At 48.8% G+C, this 24,343-nt stretch overlaps 1 protein-coding gene across 7 annotated transcripts in view; it reads left to right on the forward strand.

Moving 5' to 3' along the window:
• LOC410852 (protein Fe65 homolog) overlaps window positions 1-24,343 on the forward strand; it is a 114,081-nt gene that overhangs the window by 37,019 nt on the left and 52,719 nt on the right. Inside the window, exon 1 of one of the 7 annotated variants that reach the window (XM_006569094.3) lies at window positions 2,162-2,777. The exons of the other annotated variants lie outside the window; for them this stretch is intronic. Within the exon in view, the coding sequence (XP_006569157.1) occupies window positions 2,756-2,777 (22 nt within the window). The 5' untranslated portion in view covers window positions 2,162-2,755. Of the gene's footprint in view, window positions 1-2,161; window positions 2,778-24,343 lie in introns of those variants that run through there. 7 annotated transcript variants of the gene reach the window in all.

Raw genomic sequence — 24,343 nt, forward strand, 5'->3', positions numbered from 1 at the left:
AAACGTCAAGTTTAACCGGGTCGGCCGCGATCGGCCACCACCGATTTCGCCACGCCAGCCGGCCGAGCAGCGACAACGCTCGCGAAACGCGTATTACGCGTATCGAAGATTCTCCACCGGAACGTTTATATTCCCAAAACATTGCTATCTCCGCCCATAAATCAAAGCGTATGCGAACGGACGTCGATATATTGTCAGGTTATACAGATTTTTCCCGATGCTATCGCGTTCATTGCCCTTATAAAATAATCCCGATCGACTCTATTCACGCGAGAATATCCCCTGTTAATGGAGTCATCGATCGTCCGGATGACGTTTTCGAAACGGTGGGAAGGCGAGATAGAGAGAGAGAGAGAGGATCGTCCCATTCCTTTCTTCCTTTCGTCCCTTCGCCCCGATCAAAGTGGATCGCGTTATCAATCGATTTCGAAATTCGAAATTGGGGGGGAACTGATCGAAGCGAACGAGCCGAATTTCATAATCGAACATTTTCACGGCGAATAAGCAAACAATTTTGCTTATTCGAGAAGCGGCCGACGTGTCGATTGTTCGCGCACCTCGTTTATTCATCAACCGTTTACGCCACGGATTAACTCGCGTTATCTGGAGTTGGGAGGGGCGAGGGTTAGCTTCCCGGGGAGAAAAATCGGTGGAGAAACGCAAATAAAAGGAGGAGGGAATGGAAAATTTTTACGACGTACGTAAGATTTACGGACAAGTTTTTTTTTTTTTTTTGGACGCGCATAAAAGTTGTGCCGATAAATCCACATCTGGCAGCGGTACCGATCCACCGGATGACGGTTGGAATCGCGCTGGCCGCTCGGCGTTAAGGCGATTTTCCCGTGGAAATTTTTCGGGGGAAAACAGCTACACGGTTGATTTACCACCGGCTTCGCGCGCGCCTCGTCCATCTCCCATTTCTTTCTTTCCTCTCTCTCGGCCTTCCTTCTCCCTTTCAATCCCTTTTTATGCTCGGCGGAATTTCATTTCAACTACGAACACGACGCCACGACGACACCTCACGTGGCGTCACGTTGGAAAAACCTTTCCCCGAGCGTGGAATACAAAGAGGAAAGTTTTCGGCGCTAACCTATTTCCCGGTGAGCAGGGAAAAATGGTGCTTGGCATGCGTTGCATCGTGTCGCAATTTATAGGGGCGCCACCACCGTGTCACGTCCCGTGATCTCTTTTAACGAGTCGAATCGAAGCGTTTCCAATACAAACGCTCTCGTTCCGAGAATACCTCTAAACGGATCATCTTCCATCGCGTTCTTAATTCTCCACTGCGAAAACTGTGCTTACCTTTTTCTTCATCTCTCTCTCTCTCTCTTTTCTTTCTTCCTTTATATCTCCATCGTTACATCACTCTCCAGCGAGCACATAATAGCGTTTAAACGGTCGGATATCGAGGGGACGCAGAGAAGAGAAAGAGAAAGAGAGAGTATCGCGGAAAACATGAAAGCGTGAAAGGCTGTTTTGTTCGTGGACGTGGTTCCCCGGTACTTTAATCTTTCCCCGAGGATCGGAAGGATCGACAGTCCTGCCATTGCGTCACACATCGTCCCAAGATCGAACAGACCGCACCAACACATCTATCCCTTCCACCAACGTCTCCCGAGATCCGCAAATACGCGTTCACGGCTCGTTGCCCGTTACTCGCTGTGAGAACCCCTGCGGATGACGTCACCCGGCGCATGATTGGCCGAGCTAACGATCACGTGACCACTCGCTTGGCCAGCGTCTGGGGGGTTGTGGAGCGGCTAAGGGAGAGGGTGCAAGCGGGAGCGAGCTCGACCAAGGAAGAGAAAGAGAAGGAGGTGGAGCGTGGGAAAAAGGGGGAAGAGGAGGAAGAGAAGCTAGGAGGTTCTCTCGCGTGCACGAGGATCGGGGGAAGAAAGGAGGAAGAAGAAAAAAAACGGACAAAGTTAAGGAAAACAAGAAGAAGAAGAGGAAGAGGAGGAAGAAGAAGAAGAAGAAGAAAGGGTTGGAAGGAGAAGAGATGCGAGACGAAAAACGACGGAGGGATGATATTTCGAAGCGCGAGAAAAAGAAGGAGAGGAGGATATATAGAGAGAGGGGGGGTATGGTGGGAGAAGCGTGGGGATGCGAGAGGGTGAAAGAGAATCGTTGGAAGGGGTTAGAATTGGTGGGGGTAGCCGCGAGTCTCGCCAGTCACTGCGACGACCGCGACGCCCCAACGTCTCGGGGTGCCATTTGTCCGCTACTGACCTTAAAAATCGTCGTAATTTTCCTCCACACCTACTACTTTACCGATTTTCCAAGTCGATACGACGTCGGGACACTTGACGCGTTTCGCGGTGTTGCGGTGTTTGTATTTTTTTGTTTTTTTTTTCGAAACGGGTCGTCGGATGGAATCGAAATAAAAGCGCCGTGTTTTCCAGTAGCGGTGGCGAGTTCCGTTTGTTTCTCTTCCGTCCTCTGTGATTTGTTATTCGCGCCCCTATCGGTACCACCGATACACGCGAAAAATGTGTTAGAAACTGTTCGCGTATTTTTTTCTTTTTTTATTTTCCCTCCGTGCCAATCGAACGGGGATTACTTGCATCGCTTATCGTTCACCCGTCCGTGAATTTCGTCCGCGAGGAAAAAAAAAAAAAAAAAAAAGAAAAAAGGATGAGTTAACCTCGTGAGAGGGTGGAAAAACACACCGAGCCGTTCGTGCACGAGTTTCGCTTCGGGAGAACCAGTGGAGCTATCGAGGACATTTTTTATAGTTGCGTAAAACACGACCACGATGGTCATCCACGGAGTGAATCGTAAGTTATGCGTCCCCTGATCGTCCTCCTTTCGAGCATATTCCCTGACTTTTTTACAAACACCGCCCCCGCGTATGTATACGAAAACTCGCGTATCAGATAACACGCGCAACACGCGTTGTCGCGCCATTCACCCGTGCAAACCGAATTTGGGCTGATTTGAAAAGTCATCGAATATGCTTCGCTCGTCTTTCTTCCTTCCCACCGTCTGTTGTCGATTGTGCGTAAATGTGCAATTAGCGAGCGAATGAACAACTCCCCTCCCCTCTCCCCCATCCCGAGCAGGCTGCTCGTTAAAAAGATAATACAATCCCTCCATGTGTCTGCATTTAAATGTGATCCAGCCGAACGCATTCTCGATAAGCCTGAAGCAAATCCCCGCGCTACGTTTGCTTGACAAACTGCATCCCATCACTCGTCTCAATTATCCCAAGATTATTCGTCGCACCGATTAATCGCCTTGTTTCGACCGATCGACCTGCCATCGCGGCGGTTAACGGGTTTCGTTCCTACTCCATTCGCTTACCTTTCCCCGCAGCAAATTTTCCCCGCATATTTTTTTTCCCCCGCATCTTCGATATCGACCCTGACCAAACGCGCACGTAGCCAGGGTGGAAAAGAGGCACGAAAAGAACGTGGGACGCCCGTGGAAGGGCCGAGGAAGGGTCAGCCCACGGCTCGTTACTCGTTACTTGCAACCACCGTTCGATCGAGATCGCGATCAACGTGACGGCCAGATACGCGGTGACGAATGACGAACACGCTGGGAATCACGACGATGTTTGATCCGTATCGCGACTTTGGTATATATATATATATCCGTAGTTATCGAGGCCCCTTAAGGGGAGAGAGGCTCGTTAAAGACGCGGATGGAGATGGCCTCTCGACGCGTCCACGCGAACGCGTTGTTGGTTGGACGAGGCGAGGAAAATAGTATATCGCCAGTGCAGGTCGACGACGATCGTGGAAATTCCTCGTCACCTGGCCGCGGTTCGATGAGTTTCAAAGGCAGTCAGCGTTAAAAATACTCGAGAGGCTTCCTTCCCGATCGATTAACGACTGACTTTTACTAAGAATTTACGAGCCGTTGTTGAACCTGCCCGACACGCGATCCGACCGCTCGTTTCTTTTTCATGGCTATCGATCTCGTATCGGACAACCGATTGGCGAAGAAAAAAGAAAGAGTGGAAGAGTAAGAAAGTATGTAAAGTTTATTATACGATCGTTTCTCGCGTTGTGGAGAAAGGAAAAGAGAGAGAGAGAGAGTTAAACGTTATGGGGTACAATTATCGACGGGGTTGGACCGAGAACGTGCGGGGAAATTTCTCGGCTCGATTCCGCAACTCGTAAAATACGCGACCACGGTACATTAGCTAATTGTCGTATCGATACCCGATCGATCTTCTCGATTCGTTCTCGCCGCTTTGTTATCGTGGATTCTGCTGCTCTTTTCGCAGATACGAAAGGTGTCACGATGAATCAACGAGACGCCAAGTCTTTTTCATCGCGATAATTCGATGCCCTCGGTGATCAGATGGATAGCCAGATCGCGCTCGTTTCCAGTTCTCTCGATTTCGAGGGGATATCGTAACGGAAAGAACAACTTGATGTAATCGAGTGAAGATTACGGTTTTTCTTTTTTCTTCTTCACAATTTCGCGACACGGTGAGGGAAAAAACTATTAATCTTTCTGTTCTGGAAAATTGTGTTTCGCGAACTCTCTTTCGCCTATTTGTTAATTATCGTATCCAATTCGTCACTCATTTCCGTTCGACGCGCAATTCCCGCCGAGAATTGGTCCCTGACCGGAGATTGGCGTAAGTAAATTTGCCTTCGTAGTAGATATCGACGCACTCTGTATCGGAGGCAGCTTTACTCGGAAAGCTATTTCCATCGCGGGAAATATCGCAGACGCAATTAACCGAGTAATAATGATAACGCGTTCCTGAAAAAAAAAAATCATTAAAAAAAAAAAAAGAAGAGAGAAACGGAAAGAGAGGAACACGAGCGTGTTTCGTTGAAAGGAAGTTACACCGAGAAGCTTCACCGTTGCACACGCGGCAAATTAAGTCTTTATCTGGTAACGCAACTGTGTAACGTGACTCGTGGATTATCTCGATTCACAAACAAGAATATGGGTTACGAAATAATGCACTCTTATAGGATAAAAGAGTTTCGCAATCTGCATATCGCATATCGAGCAAGGTCACCCATCTTGCGGAACGATCGTTACCGAAATATATAAATCGAAACGTTTCTTTTTTTTTTTTTTTTTGGTTAGCTCGTCGCCAAACGATCCGAGTTGGATCGTTTTAAAGGACGGTCGTTTAAAGTTGGACGGGAAAGAGTCGTGGCGAATTCCATCTAAACGTCGAGTCACGAATTTCCAATGGTTCTCTTTGTTAAAAAGCAGCCGGGACGATGGTGGCTCGAAAAGCTATCCCGGGATGGCGTCTTATAAAACACAATTACGAGCCTTAACCAAGTTTCGACGCACTTAATTACTTGAAAGTTAGTACCCTGTTTCGGCTCCGTCTTATCCCACTCCTTCCATTCGCTCCATCAGCCGTGACATGCTAGTTCCTACGGTGGTTGGGCCTTTTCAGAGAGGGATGACTCGCGTAGTCCGCCTATCAACCTTTAGAGGCTGGCCGCACCCTCGAACGGAAAGATATCGATGATATTTTTCGAGGAAAAATTCGAACGTCGAACGAGGATGCAATCGTTTCTTAAAACTCGCGATAACGAATCGATCGAATTTTTCCCTCCTCCGTTAATTAACTAATTGATTGTACTCGTACCAAGGAGAGAACTTTGGTCAAAAGTTTCATCTTTCAATATTCCATATCGCACACTTTTCTTTGCCCATTATTTTTCAAATTTCGTTACTTCGAAACTTTTAAATCTTTGGAGAACGAGAAACGGCTGGCTTGCTCTCCGTTATCTCGCGTAATTCGTCTCAAACAAGCTGGAAATTTCTCCATCTCGTCCGTCCCTCGTTGTACGAAAATGGCGGGCACAGGTTGAGAACGTCTCGACGAGTCGACCTTCCAAGGTCTCGACCCTAAATTTCCATCCCTCGCCGACCGTAAATCGTGCGATGTAACTGGAGGTATCATGGCGGCGTCGCAACAACGATACCCTCGTTGAAATACGAGCGGCGTACGCTGGCAACGGATCCGCGTACATGCATCAGACACGTTGTAACGCCTCGTAGATTTGTTCTGCGCATCGCACGACCGCGTGCAACTCGCATTCCGTGTGTAACGCCAACCGAACCGAAATCCTTGGGATGCATTCGCGATGAGCCGCCGCGATTTCGATTTTCTTTCCCATCCTCGGCAATCCATCGATCGCGCGCATCATGAAAAATTACCAACATTACTTATTTTCTCTGCTCGGCTCCGATAGAGTAAATATCGACAAAGTATCGCCTCGTCCATGAGATCGTCGCTTCGAACGCAACGGAGTTAGTAGGGTTAATTCGCATTAAATTCGGGCGAAATGCGGGCACTGCGATGCTCGAATAGGAGCACTCGTCACGCATGATAGAACGATTTCACGGTATATTGTGCACGCTTCCATTTGTGGATGCATACCGGTTTCATCACGCTCAAGAATGAGATTCCTGAGGCGTATCCACGATGAATAGTTGCGCTCTCCCTCCTTCCAACCCAAGCGTTCCAATACATTTTCCCGCAACTACGATTCGTATGAATGAATATTCGCGTGATTTTTCGTATCTCTCCTATATACTCGGTATATCAGTTCAACCAGACAAATTTACCAGACCTCTTCTTAATAGCTCGTTCTTTCCACTTCCATCAGAAAATAACCATCACGAGGGTCGAATCTCAATAAAAAAAAAAAAATTATTCGAAATTTCGCGCGAAGGATCCGGAGAGGGCGGAAAGGGGATGGGGTAGAACCGACAAAAAAACGACGCCTGTATCGTGATATACGCGAGAGAATGGTCCGCGGAACGGCATATGGAACGACATTCCCCCCATTCGCAATATCCGACCGGGCAAACAAAAATCTAATACATATTTGTCCGTGGCCGCGGCTGCAGCTCGCATAACTGGCTACTGCCAGTGAAGGGTGAATGGAAATGGAAGGTCTGGAGGGTGGCAAGGGAAGGAGGGGGAGGGCAGAGGTCACGATGGCCGGGCCTCGATCTGCCAGCGCGACGACATTATCGGTTTCGCATCAACCTTAGTTTACTTCGCCTGCATGTGTCCTTCTCTCCCCTCCCCACTCGCTCCTTCCGAGCTTACACGTGTATCCATGCGACCTAAAGGCGCCCCTCTCTCCCTTTCTTTCTTTCTCTTTCTCTCCGCCAGAAACGATCATCGAAAGGAATAACGTTAACCGATCGCAAGATTTCTTCTCTTATGATGGAGGAACACATGCAGGCGTAAAAGCGGTTGCATTTAAACGGAGAGTTCTCGGGGAAGGTCGCGGTTACGCTTTTGCGATTTCCATCCCGCCCTTGACACACGGCCAAGCCCTCGAAACACGAGGGGCTACTTATTCAATATCGTGGCCGTGTTTGCCCCGGGGCCAGTGTTTGCGCTCGCGAATCATATTCCGCTTTTCATACCGCGATAAAGCACACACGGATCGCGAGGGTCACAGTGGTGCGCCCTGCCGAGGAATCACGTGGGAGGATGAAAGGGGAGGGACGTCTTTATTCGACTTATCTCTCCCTTAACTCTGGGCGGGGGCGAGCAACGAGGCGAGGATTACGGCTTTCTGACCTTCGCCCCAACGTCAACCCCGTAGGCTGACCCGCGCCTATCTTTGAATCATCTTACAGGAGAGGATGTTGGAAAAAATACTCGTCTCGCTCGCTAATGTCATTCCACTCGTCCGCCGTGTATGGTTCTCTTCTTTACCGCACTTTCTTTTCTTCTTTTCGCCTTCCTGTTTAATTCTCTAACGAGCAGCCGAGGAGTTTGGCGGCTCGTAAATTCCGGCCGAGCTTTCGAAAAATTTCCCCGCGATAACATGTAACATTCGAGACGTAAAGAAGAGGGATGATAATTCGGTTGTTGGCGAATCTCTCGACGACGTCGCGGTGTAGAAATTCGGACCGAAGAGAAGCGAAGAAATGGGCGAAGAAAAAAGTCGAAAGAAAAAGAAGTATATACACACATATATATATATGCGGAACGCGAGACGAGTCGAGTATCTCGACGACTTACTCGACGGTTTTTCAGAATGTGAGGAGGATACGATGGGAACGAACAATCTTGCAAATTAACGGATCGCCCCGGTGAAAACACCGTTTACGCTCTCGCAGCCGTCACTTGATTTCCGTAGCGAAGTTCTTCAATTAACGAGACAAATTGGCTAAATGAAAGAGCTTCCGCCGGGTTAACGAGTGACGGTACAATTTGTCGCGCTTTATTCGTCCGGTTTCCCGGGGAATTCCAAGAACGAAGAAGAGCAAAGAAATAGCGAGCGGGAGAGAAGGTTTCCTCCGTGAAAGAGGAAATTCATCCGTTAACTCGTTTGCGTTAGAGAGAGTCTGTCGGGCTGAACTGGGCAGGTGGCTAGCGATTTTTCGAATTAATAGACTCGGAGGTTAAGGAGAGGGGAGGAAAGCGGAGAGGAGGGGGAGGGAAAGTAACAGAGCCCGGCCTGTTCATGCATAATACATATCACGCGCGGCAATATGTCGCCCTCGCTGCTTCCCTTGTTTTATGAATCCTTCTTGTCCCTTCAGACCGGCTACTTTCAACCGTTGCCGCAGTTTTTCACCGCCCTAGGCTTCCGGGACGAGATTCGTCGTCATCGTTCTCCTCCTTGTTTTCTTCGCAGAAGCACGCTTCCAGAGATCCACCGACTCTTCTCCTCTCAAGATTATTTCTCCAGTTTCCATAATTGGCAACTCGAATTGTTTCAAATCCAGGTGAAGACATTTCGTTCGATTACGAATACGAGGAACGTAGACGGATCGTCGTTGAATTCTCGATCCGTTTTCGCGCGCTCGTCTTCTTTCTTGCCCTAACTAACGAGAGAAAATTTATGGCAAATTGTTTGAACCGTCGGCACCGATGGTAGCATCTGGTGCACCAGAAAATATATATATATATATATATATATATATATATATATATATATATATATACCGTGTTGGCGGAAGCAGGCGTGGTTGTGCAGCAGATTTTGCGATGTCCCCTTTTTTTCGCGTGACGCCAGGAGAATTCGGGCAAGACGGGAAAGAAAGGAAGGGAAGGAGGGAGGGAGGGAGGTCTTCCTTTATTAGCCGACTTACACCTGGTATTTTCTCTATCTATTAAATTCCGCTCGACATCGTAAGAGGAGAAGGCTTGGACAATTACCGGAAGCTGGAAGCCGTAATCCTATTTACCGGCTAGCAAAATTATGATCGTCGTAAAGTTAACGCCGGGGTAAGGAAGCAAAGAGAGCATCGCGGGGGAGGGAGAAGAAATGAAGGAAAGCTCGGGTTGCGCGAGGACAAAAATACTTTCCGTCTTCTCCGTGGAAGAAAAGGGAGGCCGTACGTTTCGCCACTTTATTACGAGGCTTAGTCGAGTTTCCTACCTATTAACTTTTGTGGACAGAGAGGCTGTAGGAGGTGTACGGAGGAAGGAACGAAAGAGAGCCTGCATCCGGCTTCAATTCCTCTTTCTCCCCTCCTCTTCTCTCTCTCTCTCTCGAGCACCGTATCTTCAAGTTGAAACGAGTGCAGAAGGAGTGCAGCAGTTGAAACGGGAAACAGAAGAGGGAGGTAAAATAGGAAGAAGGAAAAAAGAGGAGAAGAGGAGGAGGAGGAAGAAGAAGAAGAAAGGAACGTGCTCGCGCGGAACAGAGCGGGCAGAGAGCGTCGCGTCCTCCCTCCTTCCCTCTCTTATAACAACGAGTTGTTAAGCGCGGGACACAAATAATTATAATTCGCCTAACGTTCGAAGGAATTAAATGCCAGCCGCGTTTAAAATTTCGGCACGCGTTTTCGAAGTGGAGCGCGAAACGAGGGGGAGAGGGAAACAACGGCAATGCGTCTTCGAACGCCATTTTTAATTACGTTGAAACGCGTTGTTGAAAACGGTGACGCGGAGTTTATAGCGCGGTCGGCCCATTATTTCTGGAACGAGGCAAACTTCATTGTCGTCGGGGGAGGGAGGGGAGGGGCGGAGAGCGGCGGCGATTCCCCCGCCCCTCCCCGCCGCTCCAGAGGAGCATTGTGCGATCGCCACGGCTGCGGGAGCGTCGCCGTTTCAATTGTTGAGACAAAAACCCGGATTCCTCGAGAGTCTGCGGAATGTAAAGCTGTGCGAGAGCGGCACGCCGAAACGGAGAAAATTGAAACGCTCGGAAGTTCTCGAATGACAAAGATTCTCGAAGAAATTGGAGCAGAAAGTGGCGCGGGGAGGATTAAACCGGGGGAGGGATCGTACAAAGCGTGTTTAGCCTGGATAAAACGAGAGAAAGAGGGAGGGGGAGAAGAAGAAAATCGTTTCCGCATTCTTATAAAGCGTCCATTGCGCTCGATGCGTACGATATACGATATACGTGTACGATCGCCTTCGTGATACCATTTGGAATATTGCGCGAATATCGGGGCGACGAGACGCGAGTTATTCAGGATTTATTCGCTCGATGTGGCCGGATAAACCGACATTAAACGTTGATTTATAACGCTTAAGAGGATAAGAAAGCGCACGGGCGAGCTCGTATCTAGCTCATGGGAAAGAAAAATGGACGGCGAAACTGCGAAGGAGGAGGGGGGGTGGTCGTTTGTCCGTTAGACGCATGGCGTATCGCGAATGGAATGCGTGTTTTTAAGGAACGAGCACCAGCGACGAGTTTCACCAAGCAAATCGCGCAATGAAAGCGATCCTCGAGATGTGGTTCCTCGGTGTTGTGTCCTATCAGCAGAAAGGTTATGCGGAGAATGCGAGCCGAGGAAGGATTATGCGGCCGTAGAAAAATATATTCGATTCGGTGTGTGTGTCGAGATAGGGCACAAACTATATCTATATAGATATAAATTATACATGTATGTATATATATATAGTATATATGTATGATGCACGCGTATACGTATTACCTCGAGAATTTCGTGGATTAGAGAGAGGAAATGGAAGCCCTACGCGAGTGTGTCGGGACTAGAAATGTACCCTTCGAGGGTTACATCGACCACGGAATATTAATACGCTGTTGCCTGGTTCGCGTCTCACCCACGCTTGGAAATCGCTTTTTCCATTCGAGGACGAATTGCGGCGAAATTTGTGCTCGTCCCCGTAACGCGTTGCGAGGTAAAAGGAACGTCGGTGAAATAAGGATCTGGAAATCGGTTGTTGAATCCGTTTCGCGTCGGCGAGATAAAAGGGAATAAAAAGGGCCGCGAACGAGAAGGAGAAATCGAGTTTTAAAAGGAAATTCAAATTTTTCTCGTCGCTTCGGATATAAAATTGGAGGAACGCGTCGCGGGACGTACGCTATTTACTTCGTTACCCGTTCGTAATAAGAGCGTGTTTTTCATCTCGGGAGCAGGCACGGGTTTAGGACGGGTTGGAGTGACCTCCAACCCCCTTCGCTCCTTTATTATTCCGCGTTTCCGCGAAACGAGAAGGCTGAATATGCAATAAAGTCCGGGAAGAGCGGGGTCTCGTGACAGGAATGACGTCCCGATAGGATTCTTCGGGAGAAGAAAAGAGAAAAAGAAAGAGAAGGAGGGGAGGCGACGGACGGCTCTTGTTTTTCGTTTCGTTTCGTTCTGTTTTTTCACGCCTCTCCTTCTCGATTCAATCGACAATCGACTTTTCCCCTGCCACTCCCTCCCTCCTCGACGACGCGCAGTTGGCACAATCCCGTGCAAATGAAATTACCGCCCCACTCCTCCACCGATGCATCCACCGAGATCATCGGCCTGGTTGGTCGTTACACTGCCTCTTTCCTCCCTTTCGCGTAACGCGGAGTTGGTCACGCGCTTCCCACTACCGCTAATGAGATAGATAGGCGCGCGTCGAGATGGGATAGGATACGAGAAATCCGCGGCCGACAAACTCGCGCGAGGTAAAAGCTTAACCCATCAAATGGAAACACGTATTTGCTCTTCGCCTGTCGCGTGCAAACAACCACGCGTGAACGTGCCTGTAATACCATCTCGATTCCCTCCCTCTGTATCTCTATCAACGCTCCTCTATCTCCCCCATCTTCCTTTCGCGCGAGTTCTCGCCGCCGAGAGTATCCTCGTTCTCTCGAAACGCGCGAAACCTTGGTTTCCATCGCGTCGGTCCATCCTTCCGCCCTTCATCTGATTAACCCTCGATGAAGGGTGCGCCGACGAAACACGCGTCCCCCCAAATCCTGAGAATTAGTCAGACCAGCAGATAAGAGCCGCGCACTTCGTCGACTTTGATCTCTCGATCGATTTCGACTCGACTCCGATTCCCACGCTCGTTCTCCTTCTCTTTCAACGAGAGAGAGAGAGAGATTCGCTCTCGAACGAGCCCGGTTTATCGAAGGCTCGATTAACTTCTAAAGATGGTGAATGGAAAGGTGAAGGAAGGGATTTGTCGGGACAAAGGAAGTGGGCCGTCGGTGGAGGGGGCGAATTCATCTTGGGAAATTTGGTCGAAAAATTTGGACGGGCGGTTTCCATTGTCATTTCGTAATTACCATTCCATTGTCGAAATGGCCAACTCACGAGGCCGGGAGCCGGATTCTAGTTAACGCGGTTGGCCCGCGGGCTCCCCAGGGTTTCGCCGAAGTATCGGCCGAGCATTTCAGCGTTAATTCGAGACAGGTGGAAATCGGGTCCATTGTTTGCGCTATCGTGGCTCGGCTAAGGGAACGGAGAACGGGGACGGCCATCCCCTGCGCGCCGATTAACGTTCGGTCCGCCGCGTACATTCGCCTCGAGGACTCTATTAAAGCGGGGATAGTCTTTTGAATTCCTTGTCGGCGGATCGAGCTCGCCTCGAGGATGGGAAGGGAAAGATCGGCCGATCTCGCGTACGATTACGTCGCGACGCGAAATTGCGCCAGCTGGAGAAAAGTGTCTCGTTCAAGGACCATTCTATTATCACGAGAAACGTTCGTTTTTCAAAGACGAGAGATAGTTAAAAGAGGGAGGAGGAAAGGAAAGGAAAAGAAACGACACAGAGACACGTATCTTTCGTTCTTTTGTCGCGTCTCTCTCTTTCTGCGAAGAAATGGAAGAAATGGATCGGGAAGAACGAGGTCACCGATCCATTTATAATAAACGCGAGCGAAACAACGCCTCTCGTCGGTTTCTCGTCATCAAAATGGAACACGGTCAAGCTGATTCCTTAATGGACGAGCTCCCAGACTCGCGATTAAGCCAGTGAATAATATATAGGAACGCCTATTCCCGTCGCTTTCTCGTGGGAGCGTTGAACAGGTTGCCCCTATTTGTCGGAGTTAATCGTAACCAATGGAGCAGGGAGGCGTCTCTCTTTTCTTCCGTTCACGCGAGGCCAGGCCGGGGCTTTGGTCGCGGCGAACTCGGTCGAAACTTTAATTTCAACGATTTCTTATCGATAATCGTCCCGACGGTGGAGCAATAGGTTAACGAGGCGGTTCGCCGCCCTCGCCGATCGATAACCCAGAAATCAACTTTTCATCCTCATCGAAATATCCGTTATCGTCCGTGAATAAATTAAACGATCGAATCGAATTCTTCGTTTCGCCTCGTGTCACTCTCGTTTCGTATTCGATTTCGTCGTAAAGAGAGGGAAGAGAAAGAGGACGCGTCTCTCGTGACGAATAAACTCACCCCTTCGGTAACTCAAGCCGCTCCTTTCTATCCGTTGCACCGCCCGATTGGGGATGATGGAGAAGGGATTAAGGTAATCAGATTCGGCCCGTTAATCGGAAATCCTTGCAATTTGAAAAGGAATCAGTTGGTTCGGAGGAAAGGAGGTCGGGTCGTTCTCTCTCTCTCTCTCTCTCTCTCGAAGGCGGTGCATACCGAAAGATTTTTGCGTTGGAGAGACGGAGGCGGGGGCCGGTTCGGTGAACGATTAGGTGCTCGTTCGTAGACAAGCTCCTGCGGATTAAGAGGGGTGTAGGTATCGCTTGTAACAAGATTATCCCGAAGAAGAAGCACGAAGAGGGCGAGGGAAGGGACAGGGTCGAGTATAGTAGGCTGGCACGAGGATGAACGAGAGAGGGTAGAACCCGGTGGTGCTCTAGTTGAAGCCCTATCCGTATAGGTGTCTACCGTATAGAAACGGTACGCTGATCTCGTTACCGTCTGAAAAACGCGCAGGGAAGATTCGCGAAAGCGCGTGGAAGGAAGCGGCGAGCCCAGCTGTTTCCGTTCTCGCCCCGCCCCCCATTTCAACTCGCTCCTCGAGCAGGGGCTCGAGTAGATTCTTAGAAAAGATTCTGTGGGATAAAGAGGGGCCGTTAAACTCGAACCTCGTCGCGAGGCAATTTCGAACAGCGTGGAAATTATTTGACTACGAAGCACCAACCAAGTTGAAGTTTACGACACCAAAGTTCCAGCTTATCGATCGAGTTTTTCACTTTCTCGCGAGATGAATTTGATGTTTCTTTTTTTTTAAGATTTTTCAGACGGCTTTAAGGGATCGTGTCGTCCGGCTTGCTTCATAATTTATCCGCGAGTCGGTTCGAGATCCACGATGGGATTAGCCAAGCTCTATTATAGAACTGCGCTTCCCTTATCCTCTCTTTTACATTCTTTTTCCTCTTTTATCGTCCATTCTTTTCCGCGAAACTTAATTCGTCGATAATAGCGTTCCCTCCCCCCCAAACTAATTTTCTTCCCTATTCGCTCGATCTCGTTCACCGGCCGTTCCGGTTATCATTTTCCCCTCCAGCTTCGATATCGTCCGTCAGCCATTTCGCGAAACGATCCTTCGGAAACGTCGTTTGGTAAACGATTCTTCGACCAAGTTTCCGTCGATGGACGCGGCTCGAAACACACGTTCGACCGTGAAGAAACTTTCATCCCGGGAACAGAGAATACAAACTTCCCCCGTGAAAGTCGATATCGAGAAAGGATCTGTTCGAATCGCGACTGAAACTTCCAACTTGGAAACCTTTCCCCTCCCCGCGTCTATCCTGGAATTTGCGTGTATCCATTCTTTCCCTTCTCTTCCTTTTTCCTTTCTCTCGCCCCGAGGAAAAAAAAAGCTCGCCCCTCTTTCGTCTTTATCAAGCAACGCGTACAAGACAGCATCTCCTCAGGAGCGGTGTTCGCTCGAAAGAAGAATTTTCGACGGTGGACGCGAGGTGGCGGGCGAGGTTCTCTTTGTGAGAAACTCTCGGTTCGTTCCCTCTTGCCAAAGGGAACACTTTTTTTTTTTCTTTTCTTCTTTTTCTTACTGGCCTTGTTTCTTTAATATACCCGGTTATACTCGAGCCTCGTGGAACAATCCGCACTTTCGTACGCCTACCGGAGCTCGTTCACCCACTCGACGAGAAGAAGGAACGGAACAAAGTTCTCGCTTGTTCCTCTTTCACGGCCGCTTATTATAAACAAGGGGCGGGACTGGGCAGCGGAAATATTCCGCGAAATATTCCCTCGAGTTTCCCTTATCGCCGAACAAACGCCTCTGATCCTCCGAAAACTAACCGGCCCGTGGAAAAATTCCATCGTTTTCGAAACGTTTTATCCTTCCTCGTCGAATTATATTATTTCATCGTTTAAGAGGCGACAAGATTTTCATTGTGTTTCGCGAAACAAAATTCCAACACGTATACTTTTTCACTTAGTGGATATTTTCGCTATTTATTGCACGTATGATACAGTTTATAAAAAAAATAACGGAATAAGGAATTGGTACGCGAGATGGGACAAATATAAGAGCGACTGGGGAGAAGCGGGTTTAGGGACGCCCACCGGTTTGCCCTTTTACTTTTTCTCCTTTGCTTGACCGAGTTTGCGAGACAAAATTCCAACGACTCATCTCCGCGACTCATCGAAGCAACGAAGAATTTCGAACGGAGGGGGGAACGCGACAATGCGATCCGGGAGCGGAATTAATTAACGAGAGAATAGGTAATTTCCTCGGATTTCAATTGCACGGATTACAGAATGCGGGGCAAACGGTGGAACCGTGGCGTTTACCGTATTTCGGTAAACATTGTTGGGGGGGGCATCGTTGTTGCCACGGTTAACAGTGCATTACGCTCGAGCGCATGTGGGACGACGCGCGCGTACCGTGCTCGACCTTCGACGACGCGCGCGCACACATTCACCTCCGCTTATCGGTGTACCGTGTAAATACGGAAAGGCGTATCGGGTTCAGGCCATTTATAGGTGAGATCGAGAGAGAGAGTGTTGGCTCTCGGCCTCTCCCTCTTTATATATCCCTCCCCTATTAACCCGCCGTAATTACGATACAGGCTTGGGCGGCCGTAAACGAAGTAACAAGAGGCAAGGGTGCTCGTGTCGTCCGCGATGCTGACAAATATCGGCGATAAAACGCGCTTGGATACGATGCCTATCTCTGGAGAAGGCGCAATTATCACCGACCGTCTCGTTGTCGTTTCATAAATTCGACGGAGGAGGGCGGAGACGGGACGCGCCCTCCTCCTCGTCCCCTCGTTATTTTCATCCGCCGACCTTCTTCTTCGATCCACCCTTCCGCGCCCAACCGACCATACGGACCAGATTATCCCTGTTATTCCGGCGTTAGCCTGTGCGAATCGTTGATGATGATACGCGTTTGTATCGTAATTGGTTGGTCGGCGGAAGAAAATCTTCCCTGGGAGATTTCCTCGTGGGAGTAGATTCTCGCGAAATATTCAGGGGCAAATTACGAGCGCGGTGCATAATCGGCGGCCGCGAAACGTCGGTGATATATCATAAAGTACGTGAATTATTAGCGCAGAAAACTCGGCTCGGCGAATTAACACGCAACGCGGTTTATCGTTTTATTGAATTATTCATAAAGTGGGTGGGGGGGACGGCGAAGCGATAGGAGGACGGACGAGGCGTCTCGCCCCTCGCGATATTTAACGCGTCGGTGTCCTTTAACAAATTATTTACCCGACCGTGCCAATTCCATTAACGCCCTCCAACCTTGCCCTCGTCTCGCGGCGATCCAACCAACTTTCCAAAATTCGTTTCTCGGTTCTCGGTTCTCGGTTTATCGGCGACGGGGCGATATGTTTCGCGCCAATTTTACCCATTGTTACCCGAGTAACAAGCTATATCTTGTCGTCGATACGCTCGATAGGGCGGATAGAGGGACGATTTGATGGATACTCGAAGGTTATCTCGCTCGAATCTCTCGAGACAGAGGAGAGTATACACGTTCATCGGATAACACGGGGTTTCGGTCGAATCGGAGGGAGATTAGACGATCGAAAGGTGGAGGCGAGACGAACGAGGATACGGGGGAGGGTAGGGGTGGATAAAAATAAAAGAGCACTTTTCTTTAATGATCGGGAGGCTCGTCCATTAAAATCCTGCTTACTCGCCGAGTGCTCCCGCCATTGTCCTAATTACTCACGAATTCCTCGAGAGCCACTTTCTCTTCTTCTCTCTCTCTCTCCGTCCTCCTTTTTAATCTTCCCCAGAGCTTCTGTCGCACGTCGTCTCGGTCGCCGACTAGGATATCCTGCCAATTATTTCTTTCCTCTTCGTCTAATAGAGCGGGGATCAAATTGCTGCGAACGAAAGGTATGAATAATCCGGTTGAATAACTCTTCCACTATTTCGACTCGATTCGAGAGCAACTTTTCTTTCTCGCGAGTCTAGAAATTTAGAATCTTGAATTTCGCTTATCTTTCCTTTTATTATTATTTTTCTCTTTCTTTTCTTTTGACTTTTTGAAGTTTCAGTGGAGCGCGACTACACGTTTCGTTTCACGCGTCTCTGTCGACGCGATTCACGGTCGAGACGACGACAGACGGCTCCCTTAAATCCCATCCGGCCGCGTTTTCACGAGCCCACGCTGCAGCTTTCGCTCTCGTAAATGTCTCTATCATCCTCGTATCGCTTTATGCCTTTTTATACTTTTATCCCAACGTAGGACTCCCTTCGTCGGTCTCCTCCCCCTCCTTCCAACCCTCCTCTCCGTTGTACCGCGACGTCGTTAAGGGTTGCTTGTAACCGGAACTTACGAGATCCGTAGGCGAAGATGATGGCTGTTCCATTGCTGAGGGGAGGTTGGATATCCGCCTACCAAGTGTCTTTTAACTATTTTCGTAAATGGATTTACGCGTGGAACGGCGCGTTATCCCCGTCGGCCTCGCTATCGGAAGTGATTGTTCCCGCTTTCCCTTATCGTTTCGCCACCCTCCACATTTTCCCGCTCCCTTCTTTTTCTCCTTCCTTTCTTTCCTTTCTTTCTTTTTTTTTTTTTATTTCGCTCGGTAATATTTCGTGGAAGAGCGGCAATAACCTGCTCTCATTACCACCGGTTATTTATAGGCCTCCTCTTTTTCGCAATGTACCCGATCGTATCTCTCCATTCAATCTTCCCGCTTTTATTCCCCGTTATCGCGCGCCTCTACGTCCCACCGCCTCTCCTCTCCGTTTTCACCGCTACGAAATTTCCACGATTACCAAGGTAACACGTCTGTGTCTGTGTCGAAAAAAAAGAAAAAGAAGAAGAAAAAAAGAAAAGGATTACGCGCGCGCTCTCTTCGGAAGTGAAAGGAGGGAAGTTTTCGAAAAACGAACAAATAAGGAAACGAGAGAGAGAGAGAGAGAGAGAGAGAGAGGAGGAATGTATTGAGAAGCAACGCTAACGATCACGACGACGTCGTCTCGTGAAAACGAGAACGGGGGAAGGGGAGGAGTGACGGCGCAGTTCGCTCGCGATTCGCGGGGAAATTCGCCAAGTTGGCCGCCGCGTCTGGCGACGTCTTGGCACAAAGAGGGAACCGCGACTGTCGCGTGACAGCTCGTAGGTATTAAATTGCGGAGCGAAAGAGCGGAGGGGGAAGAGCGAAAAAATGGAACGGGCGAGGCGAGACTTGCGTCATATTTCAGGTGGCACGTTTCGCGCATCACAACTTGTCTACGTGAAACGTAAATAACCGATATGACGTTTACTCTACTGCGCGCTCGACTTTTGTGCCCGAGATCTTTTATCTCGATATATATATATATATATATATATATATATATATATATATATATATATATATCTTGGTGCTTTTTAAATCGTTCCGTTAGATTTTGAATAGAAATTTTATTTTATTCTTATTTTTCAGATGAAAGTCTGTCGGATATCCGATGCTATATAAGCTATCGATTATAAGGAAAAAGAAAGAAGTTTTCTTCTCCTTTTCTCCGTATTATCCCATTTTCGATCTCGATGTTGCTTGATTCGAACAGGGATTATTACTACGAATTAACCGAAAATTTCATTTCCTCGGAAATGAATGTTTCAACCTCTTTTTCCCCTACTCTTTTTGTTTATTTATATCATATATACGTATCTTATTCTTCTCTCGAGAACGCTTCCTCTCGAACATCGTATTTTCCTTTCTCGATTCGTCTTCTCTTCCGATTTTCCACTATTTACCGTCCCCTTCGGTCCCTCGCTCTTCTTCTCGCGCGTTCATCTTCGACGTAAAAAGCGGCGAGGTTAATCGCCGAGATGGTGGGAAAAAAAAAAAAAAGAAGAAGAAGAAGAAAAGAAAACGAGTCCGCGATATCGTAGTTGAAATATTGAAATATCACCGCTAGGGAGAGGATCGTGGGAACGTTGAACTATATTAATTCGAGCTAATTAATTAGCGGCTGGCAAGGGCGCAGTTCGCTCTTACCGCGGAGCCGTCTCTACTTATCGGAAATAATTAATTGCTTGGCAGGCGATAGTAGAAGCCGCCAAGTAACCGTGCGTCCGTGCCATCGTGTATAAAATTTTCAACAATTAATTACCGGCAAATTAATACGATTGATTGTTATTTGCCCGACGTAATATCTGGCCCTCGCTCGAATTCCTCTCCCCCTTCCTCCCTCTCGTTTCGTCGACCACGCGCGACAACCTCGTCCGCGCGTGCACACGCCGCGTCCAATTTCGAAAATTCGTTTTCAATTGGTTCGAAAGGACGAGGGTGGCGTTGTCGGCCATCGAGGTCGAAAATATACGAATTCCCGCCCCGTGACGTGTAATAAATACGTTTCGCACCGCGTTTTAGAGTTCGCGATTACATATTTAATTACGCTTTCGTGGCTGTGTATACGATACTGTTGGACGAGTGGTTAGAAGAAAATACGAGGCACGGGTATTTCCGTTGCCGGCTAGCAATAAATTATTAAAAAAAAAAAAAAAAGAAGAAAAGGAAAATAAAGAAAAAGAGAAGAGAGATGGCGGAGGACGTAAGAGTCGGAGGGGTGGAAAGAAAGATCTCCGGATAAATTTACGAGGAAATATAGCCGCGAGCTGGTAGACAAGTGGCGCGTCCACCTCGTAAAATCTATGCCTCTCCCCCCACCATTGCCCGCCCCCCTTTCACCCTTTCCATCGTTCCCGCGCCACTTCGGAGTTCTCTCTATTTTCGACCAGCATATAAAGTCCATGGTGGACTTTAGCGTTTACAACTCTTGGACTCGAAAGACAAAGCGAGTGTATGTGCACGTTGATTAACCCCCTTGTAATTCCACCCTCGTAGTTACGTTAACGCCACGTACCATCCCCTCCTCCTTCCCTCTTTCACCCTCCTTTCGTTGTACATCGCAGCTTGTACACGCTAGTTGCCGACCGGGTTTTTTTCGCTCTACCCTATCCTCCTCTCGCCGACGCGAGAGTTAAACGCGCCGATTTTCTCCTTTATCCCCCCTATCCTTTCCGCCCTCGATACGCCTTCTTCGCCACGATTCCAACCGAAAAACGAACGAACGATTTTCCATCGACACGACCCAGCTCATCGACCTCTTCCACCTCGCGTATCGTCGTCCATCCCCCTTGCCGCTCTCGTGCTACCAATATCCCCCCCTCGACGTTGCTTTCGCTCAGCAGTTTTCTCCCCAGTTCGACTTATTACCTCCGGCTACGGATACAAAATCGTCGACTAAACGCGCGAGCATCGCGTTTAATCGCGGCGATGCACAGCCCCGTTCAACTCGTCCTCGTCGTCGATGTCGAGACCTGAACGATTAATGGCGCTCGAGGAGAAGCGACAAAGAGAGAGAGATAGAGAGAGGTTTGGCGAAATTTCAGGCCGGTCTATTAATTAACGCCGCGTCGCATTTGCATATCGCTCATATTTTATTTAACATCTCGGCTGAACTCTCTCTCTCTCTGCCCGAATGCACAGCGATTCGCGAGGGACGCGCGTAATAATTCTCCATAACGCGGCAACTTGGTTTTTCTCCCTGCCCCCTCCTCCTCCTCCTTCTCCTGGCCAGAGAGGAGGAGCAACGTTAAGAGAGACTTACGCGTGCAAGCTCATTACCCTCGGCTATTTATGTATTCCGCTACGCGCGATTATTATCGCGCCGCGATTTATGAAGGTTCGCGCGGGTGAAACGGCCACGCGATTCGCGCTAAGGACCGCGAATAATTTGCGAGACGGTGTTTCGCGTGTCTCGAAGCAAGAATACTCTTCCCCTCCCCCTTACTCTCGCAATCGCTTCTCCGATAAATCTCTCTCTCTCTGTGTTTCTCTCGTTCGAAACCGTTTGCTCGTTTCCCATTTTGCTGAATACACGGCACGCACGGTTGAAGGCACGTTGGAAAGGCGAGGATGACGGGAATTGTTTCGATCGTGTTCCATCTTGGAAGGTTGCAAGCAGTGCATCGTCGTGTGCGTGTGTGTGCAGCGAGCTTCAACAACCGCATAAGCATCGATCGAACGCGAAGCCGTTTCGTGACCGGCCGCGGGAAACTCGCCGCCCGCTTTTCGCCGCCGTTCGGCCTTATTGGCGGCTGGCCACCAGCTAGCAAATCTTCTCTGCAATTTCTTCCCCCTTCCCTCCCAGACCGGACCAAACACACATAGCCCCCGTAAGTCAATTATAAGGTGCGAGAAAACGGGGGGTGAAGGGAGGGAGGGAAGGGGGTGTGTCTCGCAATAACGGGAACGGGTGGGCGATATAAAAGGACGCGCAGGGTTCGTGACGTAGTTACAGAAACTCCTTTGCTTGGGGAGTTTGCCAGAAATCGCTTTGTCTGCGAGGAGCATCTCTCTCTCTCTCTTTCTCCAATATCGATAGAAGGACGACTTTATGAAATTCTGAGGAGGCATCGAGGTGGCAAAAGGTATCTTTCTTGGTGGTTTCCTCGACGCGAATCATTGGACGACTTTCGAAGTTTTTTTAAGGTTTTTTATCAGGAGAGAATACGCGAAAAGAATTTGGGGAAGGGAATAGGAATCCTTGCCGCCATTGATTTTCTACCTCTGAGGAGAAAGGCGTTCGAAACGAAATATATCAGGGGTATATGGTTGTCGGCCACCGATGAAAACCGCTAAAATCTCGCCTGCTCCTTCATCGATTGGCGACCGGCCAACGATACGTCTCGACGATTCTCAGAATTGTTCGAGCCTTTCCCCGAGGAAAGGGTCGAGAGGTGAAAGGCAGGGGATTGGCGGTTCAATTAAAAGAGACGGCGAAAGAGAAACGGCCGGTTGTTGAAGAGGTATCGGGAAGAAGGGTATACACGAGGAACGGTATAGAAGAATTAAACGAGTAGCAGCTAATATCGCGAGAAATACTGTTATTGCCGCTAATATTTCTCCCCGCCTGAGGGAAATCTCTTTATAACCCCTTCCACCGCCAACGATACACCCACCTCCATATTGCACCTCGTTTCACCTGTAACGCCTGCTTCTCCCAACGAGAACAGACAATTCTCCCCAGATTAAACGGAATATCAGAGGCGCGCAAGCGGAGAAGTTACCCTTCCCCCTCCTATGTTTGTGTAAATTTTCCACGATTCGAGCGAGAATACTGCTCCATAACTCTGTAATTTCGAATCTTATAACACACACACACATATATGTATATCCTCTAGAAAAACGAAACGGTTGCCAACGAATTCCGCTCTATCCCCTCTCCAAAAATAATATTTTTTTCCAACTTCTGCTTTCCAACGTAAGATCCATCGTATCTCCAATAACGCTAGAGATACCGTTTATTATTGCCGATGGTATCCGCCTCGGGAAATCTCCTTGTAACCGGTTCCTTCCGCTCGAGCGGAGGAAGGGTTGCGCGAGCCATGTACGTAACCACCTTCTTCTTCCATCCGCGCGTAATTCACGAACCCGGATAAAATTCACGGCGAGGATCCGGAGGGAGGAGGATATTTTTCACGCCTGAGGTTGTTATTGCCTCGCCGCTGAAATTTCATACGAGCCACCACCCTCCCTGCCTTTTCGAACGTCTCCCTCGTAACACGGACAATACGGAAAAATCGGGGGTTAACTTTGCCTCGTTATCCCCGCCGCGTTTTTAAAAAAACCTTGACACAAACTTTTTTAACCAACGTCCGTTAGCAGTGGAAGGAAGGGGCGGGGAGGAACGGAACCCCGCGCATTTTTCGATTCCTTCCTCTTCTCCTACCCCGAGCATCTCTCCCGTTAATCGAGAAGTTTTCCTCCCCTTCGAGCTAAAACTTTCCCCTTACCTCGAGTCCTCGAGCCGCGATAAACCGCGCGGTTTATCGCTACGCGTATCACCCTTGGTAAACGTTTAAGAGACGGTGGCGAGATGGTAAAAAATGGAATTTTACACGGATATATGGAATTTTAAGTTTATCGTGTATAGGGGAGGATCGCTATCTTTTCATATTTGGAGAATTATTGTATCGTCCATTGTTATCGTCCAATAGAACGAGAGTAGTTACAAGTCTTTGGAAATTTTGGAACGAAGCATCGAAGTCATTCCGGCCAGGTGTTATCGAATTACCATCGTATCGTTCGTTTGTCCAAGCAACAAGATCGAATAGTCGCAAGTTTTTGTAAATTTGACCAAGCATCGAAGTTTCGTTCGTTTCGCGTTGGCGAATAATCGAATTACCGTCGTATCGTTCGTTTGTCCAAGCAACAGGACCGTATAGTCGCAAGTTTTTGGAAATTTGGCAGAGCATCGTAGTCATTTCGCGCCGGCGAATAATCGAATCACCGTTGCATCGTTCGTTTGTCGAGGCAGCAGGGCCGAGTAATCGTAATTTTCGCAAAAATTGGCGAAATCGGCAGGTGTTATCGGCTGGCTAACAAATGGAATTACCACTGTATCGTCCAAGCAACAGGGGCGAATGGTTGCACCGTTTGCGTAATGCGTTAAAGTGGCGTGTACGAGATAATCAAAGTAGTTGCGGTGAAAGCCGCGTGTTGTAATCCAGGGATAGTTTCTTCGTCGAAGCGCGGCCTCGCTACTCGACGCGCGTTTCCCCCTGTAATCCCGATAATCCACCGGTCCCAGAGTCTATTACGTTCTCTTTACATAATCTATAGGATCGGGCGTTCCGTGGGGACGGGCCATAAACAAACGCCTAGTACGTGTACAAAATGAGTTGTTGCCGGGTTTATCGGTCGTTCGAGGTGGCGCACTTTCGCAACGACAGAAATTATTTCGCGAAATTGATCGTACGGGGGAATTCTCGAGGGTGATGGAGCGGGGACGGTAAACCGTG

The sequence above is a fragment of the Apis mellifera genome, linkage group LG2 (assembly GCF_003254395.2).
Source record: "Apis mellifera strain DH4 linkage group LG2, Amel_HAv3.1, whole genome shotgun sequence".
In the NCBI taxonomy this organism is placed as follows: Eukaryota; Metazoa; Arthropoda; class Insecta; order Hymenoptera; family Apidae; genus Apis; species Apis mellifera.